The sequence below is a fragment of the Mercenaria mercenaria genome, chromosome 6, assembly GCF_021730395.1.
Source record: "Mercenaria mercenaria strain notata chromosome 6, MADL_Memer_1, whole genome shotgun sequence".
NCBI classification, from domain to species: Eukaryota; Metazoa; Mollusca; class Bivalvia; order Venerida; family Veneridae; genus Mercenaria; species Mercenaria mercenaria.
Genome location: NC_069366.1, coordinates 73,196,849 through 73,211,944, shown reverse-complemented (window position 1 = coordinate 73,211,944; position 15,096 = coordinate 73,196,849). Strand labels below are relative to the sequence as shown.

General features: G+C 35.9%; 1 protein-coding gene across 1 annotated transcript in view; it reads right to left on the bottom strand.

Annotated features, from left to right (window-relative positions):
• Nucleotides 1–15,096, bottom strand: part of LOC128545963 (sodium- and chloride-dependent glycine transporter 2-like) — a 36,052-nt gene that overhangs the window by 836 nt on the left and 20,120 nt on the right. Inside the window, exons 7-10 of the mRNA XM_053546895.1 lie at nucleotides 7,082–7,187; nucleotides 2,183–2,317; nucleotides 1,453–1,545; nucleotides 141–215 (exon numbers count right to left, since the gene is read on the bottom strand). Of these exons, the coding sequence (XP_053402870.1) occupies nucleotides 141–215; nucleotides 1,453–1,545; nucleotides 2,183–2,317; nucleotides 7,082–7,187 (409 nt within the window). The remainder of the gene's footprint in view (nucleotides 1–140; nucleotides 216–1,452; nucleotides 1,546–2,182; nucleotides 2,318–7,081; nucleotides 7,188–15,096) is intronic.

The following is a 15,096-nucleotide window of genomic DNA, read 5'->3' as shown; positions in this document are numbered from 1 at the left end:
CATCATAGGTCAAAAGTGTCAGATCATTTACAATAATAACTCATTACCGTTTTCGTGGATCTTCCTGCTAATAATCAAATTGAGCACAAAGACGACAACAATGGGTGAGACAACGAGGAAAGCCAGACACCAGCCTAGACCTTCACGAATGCAGGGTAACTATAGCTCCCGTATGTTGGTGGACGGTACTGAACAAAAGACAGAATCAACACTACCTGTAATAAAAGACACACTATTAATTCCGTTTAGAAATTATTTAAAGTTTATTCTTTTACTTTATTTACAAACTTTCAATACAATCAAGGTCCCCTTGATTGTAAAGATATTGGGCCATCATTTTGTAATAGTTTTGCTTTTAAAACAAAGTAATAAATTTATCCGCGGATATTATAAAGTGCGTCTTAAATAGAAACCAAGACTTTTGCAATTATTTACCAAAGAGCAAGGTCCATTTGTACATAGCATAACATGACAAAATTACTTGCACGCAATATCGACGTCGTACAGCATTCCATAAAGAAACGAATGACTGCAAAAAATAAACAAAAAAACTTTCTTACGTGATGATGGCAATCAACGGACAAGTTTATCTTCCGCCCTTTACTAAGATAGTAACTAATGATAACTGATGCAACATACCAAAAAGATACAAGGTGAAATAAAGCCCTGATATCCGGATGAACGTTGGTAGCGGACGACCGACCATTATCTCAATATCCTTGCTCAAACGTTCAGTACCTGATGACAGATCAGAACATTTTGTAAGATGAAAGACAAAGAAATAGAGTTGAATTTCAAACGGCCTTAAAGAGCCTTTAACCTCAGAAAACTCAACAAATCATTTCAGAACGTCATTCTTATGACTAACGTCAAAAGTTCACCAAATCTAATAGCTGTGACTAAAAAAGAGTTGGCGCCTGTATATATACGACTCGGATATCCGATTAACTAATTGACGAAAACTTAATGTATATATTGTACCGTGAACAACCCTAATCTTAGTCAGTAATACTACTATACACTAAATCGTGTGGACATGCAAAAAAAGAGTATTTTGCAGCCTCCAATTGATAATAATTCTGCGCATGCGCAAAACGCTCACCAACTCTGCAATGAGTAACATCATCAATATACTACAATGCTTGATCATCACTAAGATATTATGTTGAGTCACAGTCAAACAATTTGTACAGAAAGACAAATAGGTTTGCATACTTTCTATTAATGTTGAAATACACGTGCGTTAAAAAGACTTAACCTCAGAAAATGAACAAAAACCCATTCCAGACGGTTACATTACGTTCTTTTCTAACTCACATACATGGAAAAAAATGGCTATTTTCGCGCAAAAACCAAGGTCGTCGGCAGACCTACATCCGGAATTTGAATTTTCTATTGATTACTTTTATAGAACAAAAGAAATGTATGCGTTTGGTTTACTTACCATAAGACCCAGGTAAACACGACACATTCTATGAAGCAAACAAACAGTAGTGTCCAGGCAGCAGCATACCAGTCTAACAGTTGGAAAAGATACATTCCTCCCTGTTAACAGAAGAATGAAAATGGTCAACTTTCACTTTAAAATTTGAAGTATTAAGATAGTAATGATAGGCTGTCGATTTTGATAACTACACACTCGATCTAGTTACAGTATAAAAATAACCTGTCACTTGACAGTATAAGAATAACCTGTCAAATGAATTTAAGGAAACAAGAATGCGGATTGCCTGGTTCTTGAATGTTTATTGCTTTAATTTGGCCGGATCGTTATAAATCAAAATACGAGTTTACAGTCCCGTTTCAATAAACCATCCGCTTTCTGTCTTTCATTGCCTTTATTTGCCCACTTTAATGTAATTTTGTAGCTTGATGCGATGCATTTCGTGTTGTAGGCAATGTTCCGAGTTATAGATTTGCGATGTGATCTGGCAATATCTCCCACATTACATTATTCATGGTTATAGAAATTACAGTCATTTTGAAACGAAAAATTGAAGGAAGAAAAGGATATGCCTGTTTCTAAGCATACAAGGCAGAATAGTGAAAATTATATATAGAAGTTATAGATGAATAGATTGTCTACAGAATGATGGGACACCGTCTAATGACATACGCAGCTGTGTAACATCTTTTTAACCGCACTTCTTTTTCTTGAATGTATTTAAGGTAGAATCCTTACCCTCGTGCAAAATGGAATAGTTAGGAGAAAGAAGCCGGCGTTGATAAAGGCAATCATAAAAAGTCTTCTTGTACCTTTGAACCATTTTGGGAACATATCTTCCAAGCAGTTCATGACCGTTTCTGTGGATAACACCTGTAAAATGAACCAGTAACAATAAAAGTGCACATTATGCTCTAAATAAATAAGTATCTTGCCAACTGTATGTTCTAACATCAAACTATTGTAATTATTTTTATACATGAGAGTAAAGATGTGTTAACAAGATAACATGCTGTTAACGTTAGCAATTCTATTTATACATTCACGCTCCTATGCAAAATGCAAATTACATATCAGCCCTATTAAATGCGATTAAAACAAAAGAAAATGACACAGGTTATATGAATTTAAATTAGCATTTTAAACGTTTTATGCCAGAAAAGTGTTTGTTTCCTGTTTATATTTGTGCATAATTCCTAACGGTTTCGGGTTCAATCATTTCTTCGAGATTTTGCAGTTATTACAACACGAACAAAAACATGTGTTATCCCTACATTTAAAATCATACTCCTATGCACACCTTAATGTAGTCCAACGCTAGTAATGCCTGATTGGTACTTTAAAATGTAGATCAAAATGTTATTTTCGCAACGTTACTTGTCTGTTATATAGTTTTTATGTATGATGTTTCTGAATTTAAGGCAGGTTTTCAGCCTATAGCATGCATTTTCCCAGAGTTCGTTGTCGCTAAATAACCTGCATCATTTCCGATAGAACAGACATCGATATATTTTTCTTGTTAACACTCTTACGCTAGATGATGGTTACGTGCGGTTCGTCATGTTTTTGTGGGACAAGAAAGAGCGCTCTATTTTATCTACTGTTTAAGATTAAGGCTTATAGGAATCAAATAATTTATACACAAGCTGTTTAACACTATTTAACACCTCGGCTGCGCCCTCGTAATTATTACGCCGACGTATAACTCCATCGCGCATAAATATGTAAAAATGTTGCTATAAATTATTCTTAAATCAAGACAGCATTATCGGACGAATGTGTCAAAATTGCACGTATAAGTTTTCATATTATGGTCCGATATACAAATTCCACTCCCTGAAAATCGCATTAAATAAATTTGACTTTATGTTCTTAAGGATAAAATGTGCCATTTCTTTTCTAACAATACAGCTGAGATGACCTTTTGGTGTTTACTAAGGAGCCTCATTGCTTTCATAATATAAATGTAAGTAAAACAAACACGTTTCAACTATTCAAACTGATCTTATTCATTCAGCAAAAGTGCAAAAAATATATATTTGACAGCTTTAATGGATCCGATTTGTCATCTGAAAGAGTTTAAGATGTCTCGCAATTGCTATAAAACAAGGTAAATTGATATACTTCTCAAATTTTGATAAGGGCCACTTTTGTAATCTGTAACTAGTATTGTTTGCGTTAACACACTGAATAGTTTATGATATATTTTGGTTTGTTTGTACTGTTTATTTGATAAAATCGATTAATTAGTCATCTGAGTTGAATTATTGACCTAGACATGTTGTAAAGTTATCTAACGGAAACTTATAAAATTCTAAGTAGGCGAAATTTGTTAAGTTTATTTCTAAATCGCATTGATATTTCATACTTTTGTGTCCAACATAATACAGCTGACTTGCCTGGGATGCTGCAATAGCCGCGATCTTTAATGTATCTGTTCCACTCCTCTTGTAGGCAGACGAAGTTCTGCGAGGTGACGGTTGCACAGGGCGACAAGATATGGCCCTCTGAAGCATGTCCGACATTTTTAATTGGATTGAGGTCCGGGACTGCAGGCAAGGCAAGAGCTCGATTGTTTCACGTGCAAGGTATTGGTTATGAGGCGGACATGGTGGACGACATTAAACCTGCATTAAATAAATTGGACCCTTGCACCTGCACATGGCGTAATGTACGTCAAGCATCTCGCTGTTAAGTACCGTATAAAGAATTGGAGGTCAGTTTTGCCATTGAACACTTATTCCTACCCTAACTGACAGACCTCCGCCATATTCGGTCTGTTCAGAGATGCAGCAGTGCAAAACGGTTCATTTGTGCTTCTACCACACTCTGCAATGTCTACCTGTAAGTCTAGACAAAACTAGACCATCATACAAAACCTGGGTCACTCGGTCTCTCCTGCACATGGTCACGGGCCGTAGTAGCGTTACTAGTGTAATTCGTCAAAGGAACCAAATGGCAGGATGTCGGCATTCATACCAGCATCATGCATATATTCCTTATAGTTTGTAGATACCCGTACATTGTTCATTCTGCAACTGTTTTGTAAGAAGTACAAAAAACGATGCGCCGGACTGAACAACAATAATCGTTTGTGCATGTGTTTACACCAAGATCAGCCACCACCATAAATTGGACATTCCTCGATTTGGAAAGATTCCATATACGTTAACACGCTGTGGACACATTCATGTCGGGCAACCTGCTCTTGACATGCCTGCTCACTACCGACCCCCTATCATTCTCGTCAGGCGTAGCCGCCTTCTAGGTTTTGATTCATTATATTGATGCTCACAAATGCTAAATTGCAAATTTAACAAACACAAAATTCAGACATGTACATCAGTTGACATGTCGCAAAATCCTGATTTTCAGTTTACGAATCATGTGTTATGTGTCGCCATAACGTGTACACGAATAATTCCTTAATGAAATAAGCCAACACTATAAACTATTTGGCTTAAATTTGTCCACAATTCTTATGACAATGACATCGAAAACCATGCCCTATCAATTGAATAGTATATATTATGTCAATGTAAGTCTGAAACGTGATGCATGTATTAGAAAACGAAATGTGAGCCAATAAACACTAAGTTATAACACAAGAACATAAAGATTTGCGTGAAATTATAAAATACTAGTATGCATTTTGAGTATCTACACCAGCTCCATTTATAGATTATTTCATACGCACGAGTTTTGCGAGACTTCAGGAGCGTTTTATTTGACCTGGCGGGGCAGAGTTAATCAATGCTTATGCAAATAATGGTAATTTCAAAAAAGAACGAGCAAAATAAGTAGAGCTAAGATGTTTATGATCAATGAATAAGAAATCGGATTACCGAATATACTACATATCCTGCATAATAATGCAGTGGACCGTCGCGAAACCACGCCCCGCCAGGTCGGTTAAAATGGACTATACATGATGTTAGAACACCGTTAAAGCATGTTTGATTCCTGCTTTAGCATCTACAGAATACTTTGAGCTCGGGCACTTACCAACACGTAAAAACGTGCCTAGTCCCTTCATTGCATGCATTCCTATACGTTTCCATAGGTACTACATCATAAAAATATCATGCAAAAGATTGAAATCGTATACTGTGAAGAATTTTTATGCAAACGTGATCTACACAACGCTAATTAGAAATTATCATTAACCTTTATGCATTTTAATTACAATTTCTTGAGTTTACAGTCTAAGGAAATAGGAAATTAATTAAAATAATATCTATTTGCAGTGTACATTTTTGTATCTGAAAATAGCAAAAAGCTTTAAATCAGATTGACGTAATACAAATAGAGAGTTCCAACAACAGTCGGCCATTATGCTGAAATAGAAACTATAAAACAATTTTGATTCAAATAACAGAACACCTCTATTACAAATATGTATATGCTAATATCGATTCAGTAAAACCTACACATTCCTTGAATCTAGCCCCACAGTTAGGTTAACAGAAAACTGCTGACACACTTTGGGTAGCGAAATACTAAAAGCTGTTGTAAACGGTAAACCTAATATACCTAATTGTAAACATACCGTACATTAATAAATGTTTTTATGATTTAATCACTTTATCAATATAAAATTGACCGCATCAGAGAAAACCACAAGTCATTTGCGATCCAGCATGGATCCAGACCAGTCTACACATCCAGCATCTGTCAGTATACCATGCTTTCACTAACATTTTCTTTAATTGCAATAATGGCTTTTGAAAGTGAATAGCAATGGATCCTGCCAACTGCGCCGAATGCCATATTTGCTCTGACCATGCTTTCGCAAACACACTATGTGGTTTATTCATGCGCGGCTCAATGTTTTCGTACAACATCCGATTTGTTCGGACCGATATGATGTTTTAAACCTCATGTGAGCAGAGTAATTTGCAACCTGCAAACAAAACTCCACAGGAGTTTGGTTAAGTATATACAAATAGTAACATATGCATATACACTGCCGTGTGCCTTACATCTAGATATAGGCAAGACCAATGTCAGTGTCCATTGCCTTTAGTCATATAAACTCATTTGTACCAGTTTTCCCCAAAACATCAAATCTTGTCGCTACCATTACCTCGAGGACAGAGAAACCATTGCGTACTACGTTTCCTGGGTGACAGTTTCTCATATCGAGGCCACGGTCGGTACAAGTAACGAGGACAGGAAACTTACCTGCCTTCCTAAGGTGGCAGATTTCTCCAGACCGATGCCACTGTCGTGTACTATTACACCGAGAATAGAGAAACTCTCTACGTACACGAGATGTCAGTTTCCATCAGATCTCGGTCACCATCCTATGCAATTATATCGAGAACAGAGAAACCCTCTACTTACCTGAAGCGACTGTGTTTTCCAGATTGCGGTCACCATCCTGTGCCATCATATCGAACAGAAAAGCTCTCTTCTTACCTGAAGTTTTCTTCCAGATCGAAGCCATTGCCATGAGCCATAACAACGAGGGCAGAGAACCCTACTTTCCTGAAATGACTGTGTTTTCCAGACCGATGCCAATCGTGTACCAAACCTCTCTACGTACCAGAAGACATTTTCCTCCATCGCGGTCACCATCATGTGCCAGTACCAGTGCACTCGAGGACAAAAACGGTCTACTTACCCAAAAGTTACCTGTTTCTTCCAATCAGGCCATGTCGTGTGCATTCCCAAGGATGAAAACATATGAGACCATTCATTACAGCTGAAGAAATCGCAAATCGTTGATAAAACGGAATATCTATAAGTGAATAGGATATACTAAGTGATCATTAACTGAAATCGTACTTTATGTTTAGGGAATGCGACGCTCAGCGCATTTTTTAACAGAAATCCGACATAATCCATTAAGAATAACATAGTAGTTTGAAAATGAAGTATTTGAGACAAACATGCTGTGTTTTTCATTACCTTAACTACCAATTTCGAGGTGTTTACCAAACTTTAATACTAACTACCATACGTAGCAGATGTATAGTTTCCACCAAATAACGTACAGCAAAACTTTTGTCTATCATCGGAAACTCAAAACGTAATTTCGAGAAATTTCATGTAAATATAGGTAAATCCAGATACAGTTTCAAATCTGGAGCACCTGGAGATAAGGTTGGTCATATGGTCTACTCCTAATGCGGTACAATATATAGACCTTATTATGTGCACTATATATATCTTACTATTTACAGGAGCATAAGCGTCTTATTAACAGTTTTGCCATTGTGTCTTTTACTATGAAAAGCAAGATATTAAGTCAAACTTTTAGTATTTATCGAGACTTTAAATATCATCAATAAAATTGTCAGTTATTAAACGAGATAAGACCTTATAATATTCCATGAACTTGTTGTGGCTTCCACATGGTAGTGCCCCACTGGTCCAAGTAAAATGCCATCAACGCGCCTCTACCATACTTGGTAGGAAAAGAAAAAAACAATTATAAAATATGAAAAGTTGGTGTAAAGTGCCAGACTTATTTTCCAAATTTAAAAAAATTAAGGAAGTTCACAACACATGATTTTATCCCTTTAAAAACTGTTTTACAAACAAGAAATTACCGTCTAACTTGGAACACGAATATGAGGAACAGGTCCGATAAATATTTTGTCGAAGAGGTTCCCGTGCCGTGCAAAACAAGAAGGGTCCTGTGAGCAAAATTACACCGCTAGAGGGATCCCGTCACCTCCCCCCACCTACCCTTCACACCCTTGGTTATAAGGCCTTTAAAGGCCTTTCCCCTTGAGCCCCGGGCTTTGCAAATGTTATAGCTGTTCCCAACTTTCCCCCACCTTTTCGTTCTTTTTCGGTTTCCTTTTTCCCCTGTTGTCTTTGGTCGCCCCCTTTTTCTTTCCCCTCTGGCGCCATGTTTGGCTATGTTGCAATGGTTTTTCTTTTCTTTAAAATGTGTCCAATCCACTTCCCTTTTTTGATTTGGGCTTTCACTGGCTTGGTCGTTTTAGCCCTCTTGTGTAGCTTTGTTCTGATTTTTTTGGCCACCTTTTCCCCAAAAATCTGTCTCGGGCCCTTTTGAAATGTATCAAGTTTTTTTGTCTTTTTCTGTTTTTTTCCATGTTTCCCCAAAATAGTACTGACATGATAGCTTTGAAGAGTTGACTTTAACTGGGGGAGAAATAGAGGATGTCCAGATTTTCCATCGCGAAATTTATTTCGCCTTTTCCTATTCTCTATCGTGTCTTTGTCACTGCTCCTTTTTATTAATTATTCCCCCCAGAATTGGGAAAGTTTTTTTACATCTTCTTGTTTGTTGGTCTATTTTTTACTGGGTTTGGATCCTAGCATTTAGTCTACACTTTTGTTTTTTTTGAATTTTATTTTTAGTCCAATACTGCTTGCGTTTTTTTTCAGTTTTTCCCTTTTGTTGCATATGTTGGGAATTTTGGGGGAAAGTGGCAAGTCACAGCGAAGTCAGGTCACTAACTTTCTAACAAAAGCCCACATTGGCATCCCCGTTTGACCCTGGTAACCCAAACCATTCGATCAGTTTTCCCCATCGAGTAGACATTCGAATATCGTACAATATTTTTTTATCTTACACTTTTCAGGAGTCATAACATTCAGATGGACCATAGGCTTTCTCTGTGGATGGGAAACGAATCTTTTTTGAAATCACAAATTTATGAACAGGGGGGGGTTCCCTTTTTACTTGTTCAAAAATTACGTAATGAATAATTGTTCTTTTCTCCTCCACTTCTAAACCAGCTTTTTCTTTACGTAGTTTTAATTTGACTTCGCTTTTAACCTTGATATTTAAAATTCTTGAGAAGACTTTGCTGGGGGACAGATGTAAAGGGGTGCCCTGTATTTTCGCATATGGGGTGGGCTCCTTCTTAGGTATTTTAACAATGGAATCAGTGTCTATATTTTTAAGTTCCCCGTTTTTATTTTTGATACAAATGGTTTTTAGGCTGGGGCGGTTAAAGGGCTTCTTCGAAGTTTTTCTTTTTATCTCGTCAAACGACATTCTGGTTTTTTAATACTTTTTCGTCTTATCCTTTTTATGGGGTTTTTTTTTGTTTTTTCTCTCATTGCTTTTTGACCCTGTAATTTCGTAATGTTTTCATGGCCCCGTAGTTGCTGCTCTTTTTCTTCAATATAAGGCTTTAGTCCACTTCCTTTTGTCATTTCTCACTACTGACTTTTTTGCTTTTTCTGCAATTTAGACTTAATTTTCTTCACCTTTTAGATTTGCAGTTGTAATTGCTGCTTTTAAAAGCTTTCTTTTTATTTCTTTTGTCCATGAGTCTTTTCAATCCCCAAAGGGTTTTTTACCTTTTTCCCTTTTTTCCTAGGGGTTGTTTGCTGTTTCAAAAATCCTTTTCCCTGGGTTCCCATATGTTTTTTAAAGCGTCAATTCCCCAAAACTTTAAACCTTTTTTTTTAGTTCTAAAGAGAAAGCCTTTTTTTCTCTGGGTGTGTAATTTTGGGGGACTATTTCTTTCTGCTGGTTTTTTCCCTTTTTTTTTGGGTTTCCCCCCCAGCTTATTCAATTTTTCTTCGATAAGTTCATGATCCGCTACATCAGCCCCCCTCATTGCTCTTGTACCATAATTGAGTTTTGTTTGTTTTGAAATCAAAGGGTCTATCTGGGTTTTTATCTACCATCTGTGGAATAGGGATCCCGTGCATCAAAAGAAAAAGAAAGTCGGGGGGGTTTTTTTAAGAAACTTGTGAAAATACCACATAAAAAGGGGTTTACAAGAATTTGGGGTCAACGCTTCACATCTAAGGTACCAATATTTGTTGTATTTAAAAAGTCGTATTTAATTTCATAAACATAAAACGATGGACATCCAACCAGTACTCCGCTACTTACATCTTTGTTGGACTTTTGTGAACTGATAAAACAAATTAACGATAAAAAAGCAATGGTATATACTACTCATTCCCTTGGCCCAAAGTTTTTATGCCCAAAATGGTTTAGGACGAAAAATTTGATTTTCCGAGCCCCGACGTTTGGGGTTCATTATTTAGCACAGAAAATGTCCGTGCGCGCCAGAGAGGGATCCGTTTTTCCCCCTTTTCCCAGAGAGGGGTCCGAAAGGTATACACCTGAATAAGGTATAACCCCCTTTTTTACAAAAAACACGGGGGAAAAACCATCCCCTTTTCAGAACTTTTAAATACAATATTTAAAATTATAAACATAGACCTAAACTTAATGACAATTTTTAACCTTTCTTCTAAAATGTCCTTCACTCCCACCTTAGCCATCACTTAAACCACCTACCATCCTTTTAAATAATTTATCTTTTTACCCCAAAATTACTGCTGAAGTTCCCCACCTAACTAAAGATGTAAATCAACTAAATCATGAACATGCTTTTTAAAAGCCCTATGAAAAGCCTCTTAATGTTGACTGAAAAAAGTTTTTTACAGTTCCAACACAAAAACCCAAACCCTACCTTTGCAATATCAAAAAGATTGAATCTGAATCAACCCTTATATCTCCCATTAAATAAACTTTTCAAATTATAACTGGACAAACTTGTCCTTATTTGCAATGATTTTAAACAAGACCCTCTCTGTCTGATCGTTTACAATTCCCTTAAAAACTCATGAATCCTATCAAAAAGTACTACCTTTTAATTTTTAAATAATTCCCTCTTTTCTAAATCCTCTAACCAAAAAACAAACACAAAAAATTCCTGACTTTTAACATCCGCTCTTTTTACAGATCCTCATACACTACTTAGTATACTATAGTTATGGGGTCTTTTTTTCACAACAATTTAGCAAGTCTTCTCTTGGGGCTTCAAGTACTTTTCAACTAATTTGAAAAACAGAAGGGGATTTTTTAAACCCTAAAAGTCAGAAAATTTCACACTGTAAAAAGCATTTAAAAAAACTGTACCGAGAATTTGCGACTGAATTAATGAACACAAAAACAGAGCAAATATGAAAGGGTTGGCTGGCAAAATGTCCTCCCTCTAACTCATTTTGATTGCCCAATTTCTCCATCTTTTGGGAAAACCCCTGAAAAAAGTCCAAGTTGTTCTGCCCACCTTGAACACTTGAGAACAAGGTCACCCCTTTTCAAACCAAAAAAGGGGGTAATCCCTATCTCATCCTTTTATAACTGAAAAAAAAAAACGAAAAAAAAACATAAAATTTAAAGACTTATATACCAACTAATACATTACATTTTCCATCAAATAAAACGGGGATAATCTCATCCGCTAAATCATATTAAGACAAACATATCCCTTCTGTCTATCAACGCTGTAATTTATCAGTATGCTCATATCCAAAACAGATATCCTCTTCTGTCTATATAAACTCTTTATATTTTTTTTAAAAAATCCAACTCAAAATTTCATTTTAATGCAACATTTAAATTTCAAATCTTCATTCCAAATATCCCGCTCCTTTCTGCATGGGAAAATAAAACATTTTTTTTAGTTGGGGAAAACAATAACATCAACGAACTGTCTATAAAACTATTTCTAGCCACATAGGGGGCCCAAAAACTTTCTGATTTCCAAAAAGGGACAATTAAAACACTTCTCTATCAAACCCCTTTTTCCTCAGACCTACAAAGTAAAAAATTGGTGGCACAAAAACCCTATATTTTCCCCCCCAGTTTTTTCCCAAAGGCAACCCCTGTACATGCTTCATTCCAAAACCCAAAAATAAAATTTTTGGGGTTTTTTGCTTTTAAAAAGGGCGCAAAAATCTCCTAAATCCCCCCTCTTCAAATAAATTTCTAACAGTCATGAGAAATACCCCAACGTCCCCCACACTATTTTTGAAAAATAATCACTTTCTCATTCAACCCTTCTTGAATCCATTCAATCTTTTGATTGATAGAATTTTTTAAAAAAAAAGAAAAAATCTGTATTGCAGGGTTGCAAACGCTTTTAAGAACCTTTTTTTTAAAATCAAACAAGCCCTGGGGTCTAAAACTACTTTTTATTTTGGGGTTAGCTAACACCTTAACATAGATACAACATCGCATATTGCTGTCATTTTCCCCCGAACAAAGGGTTTAAAAAGCTTCCTTTCAGACAAAATTTATTGTACGCCATTTTTGGAATTTTCCTCAAACCAGAAAATCCAGTTTTACTGCTCCGAAAAAAAATTTTAAGAAACTTATTTTTGATTCAAAAATCTATGATTGACAAAAGAAAATTTTTTTCCAAAAATTTTTAACTGTTTCCTACTATTGAACTCAGCTAATATATGCCGTCCAAGAAAACTGCAAAATATCCATGCTAAGAATCTCGTCATAATTTTTGAAAAAATTCCTACCAACAACATTTGAAAAAAATTGTCCGACGAAACTGCCACCTTTTGACAGTACCCTTCGTGCTTAGCCCAAAACCTGTTCTATTAACCTTTTAAAAACTTTAAATTTTTTTTAACCCGCTCTCGGAAAGTTAATACATTCTTCTCGAATCTAAACCAACCCAAATTTCTAATCCTGCACAGGGACCCCAGATTTTTCTACTTTTTGGTTTTTAAACCTGATTTTAACAAACTAATTTAACATTCCAAAATTTAGTTGCATTTTCAATTCCCCCAACAACCAAAAAAACCCCCGTCCCAAAAAAAAATTAAAACCCTTTTCCTTTTCCACGCCATTTAGCTACAAAGGCCTATGATTTTATAAAAAAGATGGGGCCGTTGAAAACCAAATGGTAGGACAAAAATTTTGAGTAGACTTTGACCTTTTTTCTCAACCAAGAAAAACCTAAACATTTGTTATGTTTTATAAATATATTTTTGAAAAGATATCCGAATGAAAAACAAATTGAACAAAAACAACTATTTTTCAAATAATCTAACACAATTTTAAAGGGCATCATATTTACAACGTTTCCCCAAAATGTTTTTTTTCTGCTCAAAACCCGGGGCTAGAGGGCGTGGACGGAGCATCATTCCACTACCGCCCCTAACAGGGCCAAACAAACCGATCGCAAAATTTTCGTTTTTGTTTGGGGTTTACGCCTTGGAGTTTCAACTTTTTTTTTATTTTTTTACAGCTTAAATCTAAAAACAATCTCTTTTTGCCACGCTTTTTCCCACACTAAGAGGGTTTTCCCCCATAGGGATTTACTTTCTCAAACAAACCCTACATACAAATCTCAAAGGGTTTTTAAAACAAATTCTATTCTTTTTTTAAAAGAAACTTGTTTTCAAATAGCATTTTCTGGGATGAGAAATATGAAATTTTATACCCATTCAAAGTAGCACAACAATAAACTCACTTTGATCCTAAGATTTCCAAAAATTTTACGTTTCTTTCAATCTGTCTTTACCCAAAAACGCTTCAGGGCCCCCCTCAATTAAAAACGCTTTTAAATAAAATTTTAAAAAATGACAGTTTAACTTGGCACTAAACGCTTTACACAACTAAAAATTTTAAACCCTCTTTCATAGGACGGGTTTTATTTTTTACCAAGGTTGGAGCCTTCTTTTTTTTCCAATACATGACAAGGGGGCAGTCTCTTCTCCAGTGGTAAAACTCCACAAGCGAACGCATCCCGCCCTCTTTTCTGATTCCGGGGTTTGGGACGAAAATTAGTTTTGCTGCGATTTGATGACCAGACCCTCCCCATAGCGAAAACGCGGGCTTTGCGAAACGTTTTTAACTCCTTCTTTATTTTTTATAATTTACAACCTTTTGCGCTAAAGCCCGCGAAAATTTTTACCTACTACCTATTGGAACCGCTGCAAAAGTAGGAAAAATTTTCGTTGATCTGACCTGGAACTACTGGACATACGTTTTTCTTACAACGCCCTGTTTCGCCTTATGATTTTTTCTCATCTTTGCTGTTAAATCTTGGGGGCTTTCGACTGGGGTCTTTGCCACCCTCCCGAAGTATCGGCATGCAAAATTTATTTTGTTTTTTTTTACTTCTGCCTATTCACCTAAAAGGTTTTTCGGGGAATCAAGTTTACTAGCAGATTGCCCAAAATTTGCGTCAAATGTCGCAACTTCTGAATAAATTCAAATTGAAACTTGTTACCTCTATTTTCCAGTTTATTCCCCTGTCTTTCAACTTTTTCACTTCATTGGGAACATTTAAAACCCTCGAACATCCTCCCGTAACGAAATTTTTCTCACTTTTTCTTTCCTTCAATTGCTGAAATTTTTTAGTTAAGCTTTTCCTTTCCCAAACTTCATTCGTTTTTACAACACTTTCATTATTTTCAGAAGCCTTACACTAGAAAAAAGAAAAATTAAGTCAGCGTGGCATCGTGATACCCAACCTGAACTGACCACATAATTTATCATAAAAACGACCGGTTCTTGCCAATCGGGGAAAATTATTTCCCGCAATTTGTTACGCCAAACGCGGGAAAATACTTTTTCTTGAGTTTATAGCTAAAAAAATGAAATTAATTAAAATACTATTTTGGGGTGTACATAAAGCAAAAAGCTTAAAACAAATTGCCTAAAACAAAAAAGTATTCCAAGAACATCGGCATTATGCCAGTTTGGGAAAATAAAACCTATTAGAACAATTTTGACAATTAAAAAAAAACAAAAGTTATTTTACAAAGTATGTAAGCTAAACATTCAGTAAAACCTACACATTTCCTGTGAAACAAGCCCCACAAGAATTAGGTTAACGAAAAAACTGCTGACCACACTTGGGTAGCGGGAATAGAAAACTGTTTTGGGAAAC